The 17,018-nt window shown below is 41.7% G+C and overlaps 2 protein-coding genes across 8 annotated transcripts in view; both read left to right on the top strand.

The window, feature by feature from the left end:
* Positions 1-95: 95 nt before the first annotated feature.
* Positions 96-17,018, top strand: part of MRPS10 (mitochondrial ribosomal protein S10) — an 18,530-nt gene continuing 1,607 nt past the window's right edge. The window contains exons 1-8 of one of the 5 annotated variants that reach the window (XM_069852875.1): positions 96-154; positions 3,654-3,712; positions 3,810-3,882; positions 5,317-5,456; positions 5,919-6,027; positions 7,079-7,168; positions 7,438-7,533; positions 13,117-13,183. In XM_069852875.1, the coding sequence (XP_069708976.1) occupies positions 119-154; positions 3,654-3,712; positions 3,810-3,882; positions 5,317-5,456; positions 5,919-6,027; positions 7,079-7,168; positions 7,438-7,524 (594 nt within the window). In that variant the 5' untranslated portion in view covers positions 96-118 and the 3' untranslated portion in view covers positions 7,525-7,533; positions 13,117-13,183. Of the gene's footprint in view, positions 155-3,653; positions 3,713-3,809; positions 3,883-5,316; positions 5,457-5,918; positions 6,028-7,078; positions 7,169-7,437; positions 7,628-7,648; positions 7,790-13,116; positions 13,184-17,018 lie in introns of those variants that run through there. The other 4 variants (XM_069852876.1, XM_069852878.1, XM_069852877.1 and 1 more) reach the window with 4 other exon arrangements.
* The window catches only part of UTP25 (UTP25 small subunit processome component), a 15,160-nt gene continuing 14,816 nt past the window's right edge, over positions 16,675-17,018 (top strand). For all 3 annotated transcript variants that reach the window (XR_011337060.1, XM_069852872.1, XM_069852871.1), the window contains exon 1: positions 16,675-16,803. Coding sequence is in view for 2 of the 3 variants with exons in the window: in XM_069852872.1 (XP_069708973.1) it covers positions 16,703-16,803 (101 nt within the window). In the remaining variant the exon portion in view is untranslated. The remainder of the gene's footprint in view (positions 16,804-17,018) is intronic.

Below are 17,018 nucleotides of genomic sequence, written 5' to 3'. Positions count from 1 at the left end.
GAGCTCGTCTTCCCACCCCCGGGAAAGGGTGGAGGAGAAGGAGGAGGAGGAGGAAGAGGACGAGGAGGAGCATGGTTTTTCCCCTTCCGGGCCAGGCCGTGCTTGGGGCGGGGACAAGATGGCGGCGCGGTGGGTGCTGAGGCGGATCTGCCAGGTGGGATGCGCGGGGAGAGCGGGCTCGGCTCTCTTTCTTCTCCTCCTCCTCCTCCTCCTCTCCCTTTCCCCTAAGAGGGCTCGCCAGCGGCATCCATTGGGTTGGGGCTTCACGGTGTCGCCCTGCAGCCCCGTCACTCTGAGTGGTGAGGAGGGGGTGGCTTGGATCAATCCTATGATCCAAGAAGCAGTTACTGTTACGAAAAGAGGAATATTTTTAATTTAACCTGAAGTTCCATCCAAGTAATTGTATTTTTTTTTTTTTGAGAGTAAGACAGCGTCCCTCTGATAGCATGTTTTCTATGAAACAGTGGTTTTTTTTCCAGACGCTGTTCGTTCTTGGGAGATGAGAACGTCTTGTGTGAAGCATGATCTGTGCCTAACAGGTGTCTCTTCTTCTATAATCATCGCTGTTTGCAGCGTTTCCCTGTCTCAAATGCAAGGTCGGGCAGGGAGCTGGAGCCAGCTCCAGTGGTGCAAGAGTTTTGACTGTTGTCGTGTGAATAACAACATCCAAATTAGTCCTTGGAGAGTAGTGGAATATGCATAATATTTCTGAGAGAATTTATCCATGTGCCTGTAAGTGAGAAATGTATCCTCTCCCAGCTCTTGTCTCACTGCCCACCACTGATGGCGATCGCCCCAGTGTGTTCCCTGGGTGTGATAAAGGGTGCTTGGTTTCTAGAACTCCAAAACAACTCTCAAAAAGTTTATTTGCTGGCATTTTCAGTATCAGAATCATAGAATATCTCAAGTTAGAAGGGACCCGTAAGGGTTACAGAGTCCAACTCCCTGCAACTTGCAGGAACACAAGGAGAACAAGTCTTATGAGGAGCAGCTGAGAGAGCTGGGGTTGTTTAGCCTGGAGAAGAGGAGGCTGAAGGGAGACCTTATTGCTCTCTATAATTAACTGAAAGGAGGTTGTGGAGGGGAGGGATCTGGCCTCTTCTCCCAAGTGACAGGGGACAGGATGAGAGGGAATGGCCACAAGCTCCGCCAAGGGAGGGTTCAGGCTTGAGATCAGGAAAAAATATTTCACGGAAAGAGTCATGGGACACTGGAACAGGCTGCCTAGGGAGGTGGTTGAGTCACTTTCCCTGGAGGTGTTTAAGGCACGGGTGGATGAGATGCTCAGGGACGTGGTTTAGTGATTGATGGGAATGGTTGGACTCAATGATCCAGTCAGTCCTTTCCAACCTAGTGATTCTGTGATAATTGTACATAATTTCACATAACTGTAAAAGATCTTAGTTTGCTTTAATAAACTTTTTTTTTAGCACAGTTAATTGGAACAATCAGTGCGGAATTAAGAAACTGTGCAGAACAAGTAAATACTTGATTTGAAGGTCACGTGCCAAGCGTGTTTCTCATCTTAAAGCTCCAAGTCTAGAAGTTAAAACTTTAAAAACAAAAAAAATTGGAAAATTTTTTTATGCTACCCATGTGTTCTGCTGGTTTTGGCTTCTAAAGAGTGATGGGTTTCTCTCAGATTGAGAAGATTTGATGTTGGGGTGTTCTATTCATTTTCTTAAGCCCTAAACACTTATTTTGTCTCTGTGCTGTATTCTGGACCTGATCACCTTCCAGGCATTCCTCTTCTGCGTACTTCAGGATCTCTCACCCAAACAAAATGAATGCTGTTTCGTGTTATGAGAGGAGTAATTTTGTTTTGTGCCAGGCCTTGGTTCATGTGGGAAATTGTATTCTGTTATGTTGCAGCCTGAGTGTCTTTTTCCACCTTTGCTGATGGCCATGAGCGAGAATGCATCAAGTATATTTAAATCAGAGAACGAAACGAGCGTTAAAATATACTTTACTGCCTGCTGAATGCCATCTTTGCTACCTGGGGTACTCAGTGCATCATTTTGTCAAAATTTGCACAGAGCACTTTAAATTTTATTTTACAGAAACTTTGACTTGATGCCTGTGTAATTAGTAATGAAAGGAGATGGCGTGTGGTGGGAAGAATACACGTAATCACAGAACACTGTAAAGGCTACAGAGCTTAGTATATGCGATAGAACTTGACCGTTCCATTGTGTTTTGTTTTATTCATCTTTATTACATGAAGACTGACATTTTTATATCCAGAACCACGTAATACAATATGCAATGAGTGGATGTATCTTTGCATACAAATGAAAAATCCATATTGCAAGGTCAAGGTCTATTACAAAACAACGATTAGCAGAGGCAGCTTCAGTCACAATTTTTCTGCCACCTTATCACAACAGCTTTTTCCTTGCCTGATGACTGCCCAGTCAGTAGTCTTATGCTTGTTGCCTGGGGTCAAGTTCTGTGCCATATACTTGCACACAGAGTTTAAGCCCTACAGTCTTTGTAATTTGCAAGATAATTAGTGAATGAGGCAGAATTACTGAAGAAAACAGCTTTGTTCACAGCTGATCTATAATTAATATATAATGCATACTGGAGAAGTTTAGAGACCTAATAGCATCATGTAGTTACGTGTATCTGTGAGCAACTAGATTAAAATTACCTGGAAAAATGCCAGTTCTTGCTGTTTTCTGATGTTTTTAATTATACAGTAACCTACATAACTGTGTGTGAGATATCTGTCTTCTCTCTATGATTCCAGCATCTTTTAAACCAGAGTGTCTAGGGGCTGGATAAGTAGCTAATTTTTGCTTCACGGTTCTGCTGCAGCCCTGACTTTCTCTTAAGCAAGTGAAAGTTCTAGTTCCCTTTTTCCTTCACACTCAAGTAGTCAGTAACTTTGCCAAATTTAATTAATTATTTTGGAAGGAGATTAGAAGCCAGGTAACATTCAGAAGGGAGCGATTTTGGAAAACGGTACTGTTGCATCTTGATTAACAGTTGTATTCCTTTTTAAACACAGAAAAATCATGTTACCTTTCAAATATAAATCATGTTACCTTTCAAATATAAATCATGTTACCTTTCAAATATAAATCATGTTACCTTTCAAATATGGTTAATTTACTTGTTAGAAGTATTTCTGTTCAAATGTTCTCCTCCAAAGAACAAGTACTCAAAAGCACAAGGAACTTTTTAGTGAAGAAATGGGAAATTTCTAGTTAAATTCAGAGGTTGAATTTGTGCATTTATAGGATACTGTTCTCAATTGCTTTTACAACATCAAGTCCTATTTAGGTTTGTCACTTGATAAAACTAATAGGTATTCTACTGTGTAAGTAAAACTAAAGAGAAAGTATATACAGAAATGGTATTTGATGCCACAATAAATGCAATTTTCTGGTGCCTCATTTATAAGCACATACTGTTATAGTGTTCCCTTAATGTGTTCTTTTTTAGGTACTATTGTATACTAAAATATATTTCTGTGCTTCTGTTTTCCTGCATTTCCTGAAAGAGTAAACTCTCTAGTTTGGCAGATCAATGCCTGGGAATGTGTTATGCTCTGGTGTGCAGAACACTAAGCTTTAATAAATCTCTGTTATCTGGCTACGGTTTTGGGAGGGATAAAAAAAACCCCATAACCTGTTTGTTTTGTACAGGGATCAGCTTTTCCTGTCAATTATGCAAGAAGAATTATGCAAAAGCACTGTTTCATTCAGTAAGTATAAAAGGCCTTCAGAGTTTCTACTTCTTCATGCTCCCTATAAAATACAATGTTTACAACTTCTTATGCTTTACCCCAACCATATTTCTAGAAACTTGAATGTGATGGGAGTAAGGCTGACTGGATCCTGTGTTGATACACAGAAGCCCAAGACTAATCCTTTGGTAAGTGTTTCATAGAATGATATTTTCTATATTGTCTTAGTAACGAAGAGAGTGTACAGGAAAACTTGAATTTCTTTATTGCAGATTTTTAAGTTCTGTCATAATGACGTCATATTTGTCATAGAGACAGGGGACAGGACTATGGGGAATGGCCTCAAGCTCTGCCAGGGGAGGTTCAGGCTGGACACCAGAAAAAAAAATTGACGGAAAGGGTCATTGGGCACTGACACAGGCTGCCCAGGGAGGTGGTTGAGTCACTGTCCCTGGAGGTGTTTAAAAGATGGGGTGGATGAGGTGCTGAGGAGCATGGTTTAGTGATCGATAGGAATGGTTGGATTCAATGATCCAAGAGGTCTCTTCCAACCTAGTGATTCTGTGTAAGAAACAATTTAGGTTATTGGTATTTTGAATTATTATTTTTTCTTCAGTGAGATATCTGCAGCTTAACAGGTTCCTCTGAGTTTCTCCCCTGCTTCTCAATGCAGCTGTAACTCTATGAAATATCAGCTTTTTGGCCACATTCTGTTCAGAGCCTGCAGCAGCTTAGCTAGTCTAAGGCCTTCGTGTCTGGCTTGGAAGCTGGGAGTCCAGGCTAATAAAATATGAAGTTCATGAAGGTGTGGGGTGGACATCTTGCCCTTAGAAACTGAATGCCTTGATTTTGACTAGGACTTCAGAAACACATGCTCAATCTGTATAACACATGCAAACAAGCCAAAATCTTATAGGCAGTATTAAATCAACAGTGCATACCCAGCCTTCCTGCCTTGTCTGGTGCATACTGGGTTTACTGTGCTAAACTGCCTGGGAGTAAACCTGTGAGAAAATCAGTGTTTCCTGAGCACATCAAGGCTTTTCAGATGATTAGTGTGCCCAGGCTATGAGAAACTGAAGCTGTAATGGAAAGTTATAAACTTGGACAGACAGAAAGTATAATATGCCTGGAGAAGCCTGCTGTGTTTAAAATAACCTTATAACTAACTTTGTGAAGTGAGAATTCCAGTTACTGTCTGTAGTGTTATATAGGTACTGTCCATACCCAGGCAAACGTCTGAGAATTCTAGGTATTCTCGATATTTAAAATGTAAATATTTGCTGCTCCAGACTTGGTTTAACGATGAGTTTCATTCTTGCCTTTGCTAGTATTGTCGTTATATTTATCTGACGTTCCCTTTAGTTTTCTGATCAAGAAGTTTTACCTAAATGTTCAGAAGTTAGGTATCTTCATGCTTTTGCCTTCCCTGATAAGGGTGAGCACTATCAATCAAGGTAATACTCTTACCTCTTACAGATAAACTAAAATAAAGAGGTAACAGTGTGGGGGTTTTCTTCCTCTTTTACAAATGAGGCTTATAAGTTAAGACAAACTGGAGTGCGTGCATTAATTAAGGAGAACATGGAATAGTAACTCTTCTTTTTGTTTTACAAATGCAGATATCTATTTCAGATGAACCAGAAACATTGTACAAAAGAGTGTCCCTTTTAGTTAAAGGCCACGATAAAGCTGTGTTGGACAGCTATGAGTATTTTGCAGTGCTTGCCGCTCAAGAACTTGGCATCTCTGTTGAAAAAGTGTAAGTAACTGATCTCCAGAGTGATGTGATGTCAGATGCTTCTTGTCTTTTACTCTAATTGAGGTTCCACGCATACAAGTGTTTTCGTTTTCAGAAGAAGTGGGTATAATCTGACATTTTTTTTGATATTATAAATCTAACACTTAGATGGCAGCACAGTGATGAGAAAGCAGGAGCCATTCTACACTCGGTGCTGCCATTTTGCATTCTAACCACATGAAGGATATTGACAGCACCCTTAAGTACAGTTGTCAGTGCTCTAGCTTCCCTGAGCTAATGCTGGTTAATACCTGAATATTAACCACGCCCGTGTGGATTAATACTGGACTGTACCAGTGTTTAATACTTCCTTGTGGGTCTTCTACATGTCAAACAAGAACAGGAAGTTGAGTATAATCTTTCAGATAATTTTTGTTAGCATCCTTTAGGTAAAATGAAAATTTCTTTTTGTGTTTTGTTCAGACATAAGCCTCCAAAGAAGATAGAAAGGTTGACACTTCTAAAATCTGTACACATTTACAAGAAGCACAGAGTTCAGTATGAAATGAGAACACATTATACGTGTTTGGAGGTAAGAAGGATGTTAAGAAAAACAAGTTAGTTGTTGTTGGTTCAGGAAACTTCCCATTTACTTGGGTTGGGAGGAGAGTGCAGGGAATAGCTGAAAAGAGCTGACCTAGGTACATCAAATGTAACACAAGTTATTTGGAATGTACAGCTTACATAATTTTTGGGTTAAAAGGCTGATTTTGGCCATCATCTTAACAGCTGAAGGAATGATTAAAAAATAAGGCAGAAGTAAACATCTTTGTATATTTTATGCTCTTAGTTTCCGAGAATCAGTGGGATAGGAGCTTTCTTGAAAAGGGAAGAAGATGCAGCTGAATTGTTATCAGTCACGAAGGGTTCTCTTCTTTGTCAGTTTTTGTGATGTTTTTGAATAAGCATACTTTTGCCCTATGCAATATCACGTGCCCAACTAACACTGTGGGGTGGGACATACAAGAAAGGAAGCATATGCAAACTGCTGGCTCAGTGGCTGGTGACACAGACTTCTGTGTGGTTAAAAATACAGCTGTGGTTGACTTTCTTAGAAGAAAGGTTTACTGCCAGTGTTTTGTGGCTCCTGGGCATCTTACTGTATATTTGCGCAGTGCTTGGCAAATTCAGTTCCCAGGCATTTCTGCAGTACAAATGCCTGCCCACAGACCATAAGCAGTATTTTTGCCATCCAGGAGAAACTAGAAATAAAGAACTTGGTAGAATTCCGAAGTTGCAGGATTTATAACAAGGTTTAACTTTGAGAGTATAAAAAAGCTGCTAATTCTTGCATAACCTGTAATTAATTTCATCTGAAGTGTTAAGTCCACCATTTCCTTCGTAATCAATGCATGTGATCACAGGCAGTATGCGCAATTCTGTGGAGTGAAATAACTACTTGTGTGACAGTTGCATAAAGCTCGAGTGCCTCTGTTCAGTGTTATGGAAGCTGCCTTCCTGCAAGATGTTTGGTCCCATAGCAAGAATTAGAGAAGATAGGGCAAACTCTTTATTTTTTTTTTTTACTTTTCCATTTGAAGTATTAATAATGGTTGATTAAAAAACACTTACTTCTATTTTAGTTAAAATACCTAACAAGCAGTACTGCTGCAGTTTACTTGGAGTATGTTCAACGAAACTTACCCGAAGGAGTTGCCATGGAAGTAAAAAAGGTAAGTTTCCATCTCATTATGAACTGTTATGAGACTAAGTCCCTATACAAATCCAATAACCACTGAAGTCGTTAGGAAATCAGCAGAGGAAATGCGTGTAGTTCAGAAGGAACATTTTCCACAATAATTAGTAAAGAGGCTGTATTGCTTGAAAACGCCACTAGGTGGCACTTTTGATCTGAGAAATATCTCAAACCAGACTAAATAAAGCAAAGTAGTTAGATGTTAACTAGTTGGTATAATAAATGATTGCTTTGCTTGACTTTTAGACTAAGATAGAGAAAATACCTGAACACATTCAGCAACCAGTTTGGGATACACTACCTCAAATAGAAGAAACCGAAGTCAAGTCATGAACTCGCCAGGTACTTGGTTCCGTTAGTGCTGAAATTAGTTGCTCCTACCCACCTCATTTACTGAGACTTTCTACTGTTAAATAAAAGTTCTCTTATAAAGTAATTATGTAAACTCTTGTTTCAGCAGTTTTTCTTAGTCATAACCCAAGTACATGTAGACCACACAAGTGAAGAAGCCTGACTGTACTCTGTGATGAAGAATTATAGTCACCTATAATATGTGTGTAGAAAGATAAAATTTAGAGGTGTGTATATATATAAATATATAAAAATAATTATATATAAAAATTCCTTATCTCTTTTTGGTACTAAATGGCTTCTGAATTCTGAAAATTCAGAAAATTGCAAAATCTACTTCATGTTTGTGTGATGCTTAATGTTATGGATGCTAGATTGTTACACGTTGTTGCTATAGCTCCTTTGAAGTAACTGAATCCAAGGTGTACGTGAAGCGTATTTACTCACAGTAAGTCAAACCCCACAATCTTAGAGGATACTGAGGCATACTGAAGACTTTCCAAGCTTCTACAATTTCAGTAGTCTAACTTCCAGTCTTAGTAACTGCTTGCTAACAGAACAGCATGGTGATTATTTCCACAGGTTTACATCTCTGACTTAAATAAAGTGCTTGTAGAACCATGTTGCAAAGCAAATGGATATTAGAAAGTGTTATTGTGGATAGGACAAACAGTGCATTAAGCGTTTTAGTTCACTACAGGGAAAGGCATGGTCTTTTTCTAAACTGGCTGGGTTGGTTATTGTGTAAATCTGACTAGCTGTACACTAGTTATGCTTAGAGGGGGAAATCCAGTACACATAGCAAGAGAGTGCTCAACTGCTTTGAAGTTTAGTTTACTGTGAATCAAAGGAGGCAATACTAGATGTAAAGCCATCATCGACTTTACCTGCAAGTTGCATTAAGTCCCTCTACCTTTACTAGTTGAGCAGGAAGGACACAGCTGCAGGAATCTGTTTCAGTATTAAGGGTGTCACTTTGATTTGACTGCTGTTAAAAGAATTTACTGTAAGAGTAGCTAGCTGGGTCATAGGACAAGACAGCTGGAGCTGGATCTTGCTTATCAAGATCCAGGCTGGATCATGCTTATCAAGAGCACTTAAAACTTCAACAATCACAAAGGAAAAGAAGCCCAGTTTTGTTATCAGGCAGAAATGGACAATATTAATGGGAAATAGCTGAAAGACAAGAAACCAAGCTTGTGCTTGAAGACTGTCTACATTTTCTAACGGTAGAGGTGCAAAGGTTTTTTAGGAGGGATATTTCGACACAGTCCATGTAGCTGTTAACACTTATGATAGAAAGGAATCTGCCTGTGTGCTTTCTCCGTTATGCCTTAGGAGAAAAAAAAGGAAGTTAATCAAAGCCCTTATGGAAAGATATTCTGTCTAGTTCTCTTTTTGAGGTGTTTACTTTCCTCAGTTTCAAGTTATTCTTCCTTTCTCATTTTTAGTGTTCAGTCATGATAGCGTTTCTTGAAGTCACGTCAGACACTATATAAAGTAAAAGAAGAAACTGTGAGCTGATGTGGTTAAACAAAGCCAGTGCTTTCAGAGGGACAGCCTCTTTCAAGTCTGTATTAAATTTTCTTCAGATTTGCCATGCTTCCACACTTCAGTTTTCCATAAGCCACCTTGCCAAGTTCAAACTGCATATAGCATTGACATGTGATTGATCTCAATACTAAGTCTTCCCACATGCTGGTTTGATGCGTGCTAAGGTTAAGGGGTTGTCTTTTATTGTCTTTAAAATCATTACCCCTTGTCCTATCACTACGCTCTCTGATAAATAAAGTCCCCTCCCCATCTTTGCTGTAGGCCCATTTTAAGTATTGGAAAGCTGTAATAAGGTTTCCCTGAAGCCTTTTTATGAGTAGGACATCCAAAGCTTAAATGACACCTAGACAGACTTGTAATATCTGTCTGAAGTGTCCACTTTGACATTCATACAGCAAAATTGCCAGAATTGCCCATTTCATGCCCTGGAATAAAGGTAACATGCCACAGGGTGTGTTCTGTGCATCACAGCAAAGTGTTCCTACCTTCTTAGAACTCCAGTTTTGAATCTGAAAGGGTTAAACCACTGTCACTATCACTATTAGTGTAAACTAGCACTTCTCCATTAAGGAATGAGAGGAAGGTTTTCAGACGTGGAGCTGAACTAAATCCTTAATATTAGTTCACTACTACTGCCTTTTTATATATAAGAAACCTGAGATGAAAAGATAAAGGATTCAGTAGCATTTCAGACCATTCAGTAGCAAAGCTTGACTTTTGGTATCCAGTAGCGTGCAGTCTCACCCTATCATCAGGGCACAGATTATTCATCTTGCTGTCCTCACCTCTGGCTGATAACTGCATTGGTCCCATCTTGCAAACAAGTTTAACCCAAGTCCGTCATTCAGAGGAGGCTTTAAAATGTTTAGTTAAACTAATGCTTTCTTTTTCTGGATGGAGTTTTACTGTATATGAACTTGGGCAACAGTAAATCTTCAACTTAATTACCATTGCTTTCCTTCCCTCCAGTTCAAGTTTCCCTGTAATCTGTGGTCCACTAGAAGACTGCTTTATGACCTTCCTGACATTTGCATGGTTTAGTGTTTGATAGGAATGGTTGGACTTGATGATTCGGTGGGTCTCTTCCAACCTGGTTATTCTATGATTCTATGATTATCTGCCAGCGTGAGAAAATACTTTCCCAAGGATCATAGAAAATGGATTACAATGTAAAGCTGTTACAGAAACCCACAGAGTGGTAGCAAATACTAAGAAAAGTGTTATGAAAGCAGTTGCCAGATATGATGGGGAACTTCTTCATTTCATCAGTGGTTAAGACTGTCCCAAACTAAATAGGAACTGTGCTAAATATTGGCACTGAAGATCGACAAGTTTTTGAGTCCATTCAGTCTTCAAAACCCTCGGTGACTGTCAGTAAGCTGGACGTGGATTTCCTTCCATAAATACTTTGTGACTAACAGCTGTCAGCATACTTCAGGAGTCAAAAAATATACAGAACGAGGTATTATGTAAATAACATAGAACAGCTGTTTATAAAATTTTTAAGCTTGTAGAATAATCTAAAACTAAATCCAGAACATTCACTTATATCACTTTTCTTTGAGCCATTTAACCATATCAAAATTGTCAGGAAGGCTCTGCTCAAAGGCAGTTGTGGCAGAATCCTGTTACTTATGGATTTGAGATACTTTAAACAGTCTAAATTACCTGTTTGCACAGTAAGGGGACAGCGTTATGGGGTTTGCTTCTCTCTGAGGACTTACTGTCTCACTGTTCCACTGAAATTCTTAGTTATCTTAAAAAAAAAAAGTACCTTTCTTTGGAAATGCTGTTTATCAAATTACCAAAAACACGATTGATAAAAAGTACACATTTACACATTTTCATCTTTCTACTTAAATAAAATGCCACTTGATAGTATCAGAAAGCATGCAATCAGTGTATCACATCTGCTGATGCAAGCTTTTTCGTACATCAGCACATTACTATCTCATCTTTCATTCCCTCCTGCCGTGTAAATATTAACTCTTCTCTGCTTCAGTTTCAATACGTCGGTGTACCACCTCCCGTTGGCTTCAAAGGGTGATTGTCTTGCTCTTTAGACGATAATAGCATCATTCTTTCACTAAAAAAAAGTCATGCCATGTCCTGAAAGTTCTGCAGCAGAACTGGCCTGCTAAAATGTCCAACTCGTTCTTGTGCAGGGAACTTTCAGTTTTGTTAAGTAGCCTGCGAGTAAGTAGAAAGTTTATGGGTTTCATGTGATGAAAAATTCATTTTATATTTTAAGTCAGCAGCTGCCAAACACTGCATTTGGTCATGAATCTACTTTTTTTAATTTTCACTGGTACTTGCTTTCTTGTTATTCTCTACATTTATGCAAATAGTGCATCAAGGCAACATCAAGGTACTTGACTTTGCGTAGGTGCCAGCTGCTGCCAGGAAAAGTGATATACAGAGACAGGCAATAGAGGAGATTAACCAGGGATAGACTGGGATGAAGGAAGAAATTAACTGCTCCTTACCCTTCACATTGCTTTAAGCCACTGTCTGAAGTTATGCATCTTTCTTTTTATTATATGCTCCTAAACAGCATATAGTAAATGAATAATTGTTCAACTTTACAAACTATATTCTACAGTCTCTGTTGTAACTTCCACTGCCTAAGTAAATAAGGGCAAAATTATTTCAAATTTAGCTCTCCATTTGGACATTATGGATAGGAAAAGTGTCATCAATATATTTACTCCGATTAAAAGCATGCTGGAATGAAAAAAAAAGGCGTCTTACAAAGGAAAAGGCAAAAGCAGAAATAGAAAACAAGGGATGAAGACAAGTCAAGTGCTGCACTGATAAGTGAAATGAGACAAATAATGGAGGGAGGAAGCTAGCAATGAGGAATCTGTTATGTTTAGATTAGCAGAGTTCTCTAAAATAAAGGAAGTGGTTTTTATAAACCGTGTGTTTCTGGAACGTCACACAGATGAAAGTGCTGAAGATACACAGGTAGCAGCAACAGACTTCTGCTAACAGGGTTTAATCGTGGCTGCTGACAGAATTAGGTCAGTGTAACAGATTACAAATAATTCAAGCTTTTTGCCTTCGTTTTCTTTCCACCGTTCTTGCTGGAATCAAAGATGCTGGTGCATAGAAAATATGTAAAAAGGATATTGCTGGTGCTATGTTATCATGCTAGCAACTGGAAGTTCCAGCATATGCTGTATGATTTCACTTCAGAAATGCAGGTAACTTGGTTTAGAATTTGTGAGTTGATGAAGTGATTTGGAATTGTGTTTCATTTAGAACAGAGTTCTGGAAAAGCTGTGGAGAGAGCCTCCCAGGAGACAGGTTCAGCACTCCTCCTTCGTTTCCCTTTCCCCGATTCTTCTTTGGGCTGTAAAGCCCTGGGCTGCACAAGTCCTGCTGTGAATGGCCTGTGGAGGTGGCAGGAGCTCCCACCTGCCATCACTGACAGAAGCGAGGGTCCTTCCACCCACTGACCTACTGCTCCCACCTACGAGGAGGACTTCCAGCGTGCCAGGTGGGCTCTGCGGTGCCTGCATTCCCACTGCTGTGGCACCAGCAGACAGCAGTCAGCCCAGTGCAGAGCTCTCAACTGCTGACAAGAGAGACCCGGGTCATGGCTATGGGCCCAGCAACCTGAAGCAGCTCTCCCAGTGACCCCCTGGATGGCGTTCTTCCTAAGCCGATCCCATTCCTGGCAGAAAACACTGCCCAAACACGGGCCTGCCCATCTGTACAAGCCTGTGTCATGGTGCTAAGCACTGCCTGAGCCTGCCAGATACATAGAAGACAGATATGAATGTATAGGCTTCCAGCTGTTCTCTACCTTAGCAGCTCTGCCCAGGTTCAGACCCCTAAAAGCTCCCCTGAGCCCTCATGATTCAGCTCCAAACAAAGACTCCTGCCCTTCCTGCTGTCTCCCAATGCCAAGTTGTAGAAGTCAATAAGCAACAATTACTGCAACATACAAATAAACTTCTTTTTTCATTCTTCTGATAGAGGTAGGATTAATTGGAAATATGTTTTCTCTTACAGAGTGTGGCTGCCAACTCCACAAAAAAACTGGTCGTTGTAACAACACCAAGTAAAATAAACTATTTCCATAACGTGTTGGCTTTGGCAGATCCTATGAAGGGCCACATCTGACTGCTGCTCACACGTATCTGCTGGGGGGCTACTTGCTAAACTGGGCCAATAGAATGGTCTGGATGGAGAGAACTTCTTCCCCACTGGACAAGTTTATTTGTACGGTCAGCCAGCTTGACTGGTTGATTGAAGGGTCATGCAGTGGTATGAACAACACAGGAAGGAACTCCAGGAGGCTTCCATTTAACACAAATGCAGTGAACGTGCTGACGTGCTTCAGCCAGATCTGTGGATGCCCCCAAGTCAAGACAGACTACTTAGAAGTGACAGTCATCAGCTGTGAAAACACTTTTCCCCAGAATATTCCATGGCTCCATTGTGTTTGGAATTAATCCTGCTTCCACTTAGTTCTGGTATTTTTTTCCTCAGGAGACAAATTGGATTTTACTGTGCATACTTTAGAGGAGGGAAAGCATGGGTATGCTGTGAAGTCCAGTATTGTAGCCTCTCCTTACTACAGATCAGGGAAGTTCCTGCTAGGTCATGCAGAAAACTGGTAATATAAGGAATATAAAGAACTTTAAGACAAATAGTTGAGTTTTAATTTAATTTCCTATTTGATGTAATGTAAGCTGATTTCTGGGAAACTGCATTTTTGTTTACGCACTGAGGTGTTCTGCAAGATCCAGCAGGGAGCTGTTTTAAGATCCAGAACTTAAAATCATATAATAGTTTGGGTTGGAAGGGACCTTAAAGATAATCACCTCCCACTAGACCAGACTAGCCTTACTGTGGGTTTTTTTACTGCCACTGATTTTAATGCAGTCTGAACATTAAGGATTTCTGCTGGGCCTGCTCTTCTGGCTTTTTTTGTGGAGCTCTTCCCAGGAAATGTGTCACTTTTAGCAGGATGGGAAGGTGTTGGAGCTCAAGTGCTGTTGACATGACCCTGCAGTGTTCCCCTGCACACCAGCGAGCGCTCTCTTAGGGAGGACAGACTGCATTTAAAATTTTAGAATCATAGAATGGTTTGAGTTGGAAGGGACCTTAAAGATAATCCAGTTCCACTGCCCCTGCCATGGGCAGGGACATCTCCCACAAATCAGGCTGCCCAAGGCCCATCCAACCTGGCCTTGAACATCTCCAGCAACGGGGCATCCACAGCTTCCCTGAGCAACCTGTACCCGTGCCTCACCACTGTCATGGTGAAGAATTTCTTCCTAATGTCTAGTCTAAATCTTCTCCCCTCCAATTTAAAGCCACTCCCCCTCATCCTATCACTACTTACCCTTGTAAAAAGTCTCTCCCCCGCTTTCTTGTAGCCCCCTTCAGGTACTGCAATGTTGCTATAAAGTGTCCACGGAGCCTTCCCTTTTCTAGACTGAACAACCCAAACTCTCTCAGCCTGTCCTTATAGCAGAGGTGCTACAACCCTCTAATCATCTTTGTGGCCCTCCTCTGGACCCGTTCTAACAGTTCCATATCCTTCTAATGTTGGCGGTTGCAGAACTGGACACAGTACTCCAGATGAGGTCTTACAGGAGAGGAATAGAGGGGCAGCATCCCCTCCCTCACCCTGCAGGCCATGCTTCTTTTGAGGCAGTGTAGGACACGGTTGGCCGCCTGGGCTGTGTGCACACACTGCCAGCTCATGTCAAGCTTCTCATCAACCAGCACCCTGCAGTCCTTCTCTGCAGGGCTGGCCTCAGTCACATCTTCACTGATCCTTTATTGAAACAGTGGATTGCCTCGACCCATGTATAGGACCTTGTACTTAGCCTTGTTGAACCTCATGAGGTTCACACAGGCCCAGTTCCTTCAGTTTGTCCAGGTCTCTCTGTATGACATCATGTCTTTCCGGTGTGAACTGCACCACTCAGCTTGGGGTCATCTGCAGACTTGCTGAGGGTGCTCTCAATACCACTGTTTAGGTATTACTGCTCATATAGCTAAACAGCGACAATGTCCTAGGTGCAGCTCACTCCAGCTGGCTGTGTCACAGGGATGCTCTGTCTTCCCCAAGGCTCCACATCTCTGCAAAGAGTTGAGGTTAGGTTAAGCCCATACAGTGCCTTTTGTTTGCACAATTGCAGTTCCAATGATACTAAAAATGCCAGCCTAAAAACTCTCTAAGAGTTGGTTTGGAGTTTTAGAAATCAAGCATCTTTTAATTGTGCCTGGGCAACATGAGGGAGTGATCTCCATCAATTGTGTAGTGAGAGAAGAGCTGTTTACAGAATATATTTACGACTTACACGCATATGTATAAATTATCCCAGAGTCTTATGCATGTTCTCTTACTTTCTGAGGACTGGTTTGAACGTTGTTACAAACTTCACAATAGTCAAAACTCTTGCTAATTTGGAGCTTTGGAGCCAGCTCTCTGCCTGACCTTGCATTTGAGATAGGGAAACACTGCAAACAGAGGTGATTACAGAATACACAACTCTTCAGCAGAGATCACACTGCACACAAGACATTGTCATCTCCAGGGAACAAACAGTATCTGGAAAAACACTGAAAGAAGACATGCTATCAGAGGAACATTCTGTCTAATTTTTTAAAAATACAATTACTTAGATGAAATTTAACTCTACTTTAGTTTAAATTAAAAATATTCCTGTTTTTGTAATAGTAACAGCCTGTGGCAGGGGTGTTGGAACTAGGTGATCTTTAAATTCCCTTCCAACCCAAACTATTCTATGATTGTATCTACTTCTTGTATCACCAGCAGTGGTTAATTAATGCTGGGTTTTCTGTGTTAGGTGCCTTCCCCGCTTCATACATCAGTAGTGTCTTGGGCAGGGTATTGCTTAGGTTAACTTTGTACAAGCTGCCCTTTTTGTTAGCTTCTTTTTAACACCTTGTCTTCGGTTTGGGGCCCCTCACTACACAGAAGACATTGAGGTACTGGAGTGTGTCCAGAGAAGAGCAACAAAGCTGATGAAGGGGCTGGAGAACAAGTGTTAAGAGGAGCATCTGAGAGAGCTGAGGTTGTTTAGCCTGGAGAAAGGGTGAGGAGGGGAGACCTAATTGCTCTGTACAACTGCCTGGAAGGAGGTTGTGGAGAGGAGGGTGCTGGCCTCTTCTCCCAGGGGACAGCGGACAGGACAAGAGGGAATGGCCTCAAGCTCTGCCAGGGGAGGTTCAGGCTGAACATTAGGAAAAAATTCTTCTAAAGGGTTATCAAGCCCTGGAAGAGGCTGTCCAAGGAGGTGGTTGAGTCCCCATCCCTAGAGGTGTTTAAAAGACGGGTAGAAGTACTTAGGGATGCAGTTTAGTAGCGGATGGAACTGATGATCTCAAAAGTCTTTTATAACCTAGTGACTCAATGAAGCACTTGAACCGGTTACCCAGGGAGGGGACTGATCCTCCCTCGCTGGAAACGTCCAGGGCCGGGGCGAACGAGCCCCTTTCCGTTCGCTCCCTCTTAACAACTCGCCTCCCAGTGGATGAAACCCGGCGGCCGCGCCGTACGGCCGCGCCGTAAAGCGCCGTAAAGCGCGGCGCCCATGCGTGCGGCGGCGGTGCCGGCATGGGGAAGCGGCGGGGCGGGCGGGAGCTGCTGCGGGGCCTCACCAAGAGGCACAAGAGGCACCTCAGGGACTTCGGAGAGGAGCATCCTTTCTATGACCCGTGAGTGCCGGGCTCCGCGTCCCCCGCGTCCCGTCCCAGCCGCGTCCTGGGCTGCACCAAAAGAAGCGTGGCCGGCAGGGCGAGGGAGGGGATTCTGCCCCTCTGTTCCTCTCTTGTGAGACCTTATCTGGAGTATTGTGCCCAGTTCTGGAATCCTCAGAATAAGAAGGATATGGAGCTGTTGGAATGGGTCCAGCGGAGGGCTGCAAGGATGG

Source organism: Phaenicophaeus curvirostris, chromosome 2 (assembly GCF_032191515.1).
Source record: "Phaenicophaeus curvirostris isolate KB17595 chromosome 2, BPBGC_Pcur_1.0, whole genome shotgun sequence".
Lineage (NCBI taxonomy): Eukaryota > Metazoa > Chordata > Aves > Cuculiformes > Cuculidae > Phaenicophaeus > Phaenicophaeus curvirostris.
Note: the sequence above shows the minus strand (reverse complement) of the source record. Positions and strands in the feature narration are given on the sequence as shown.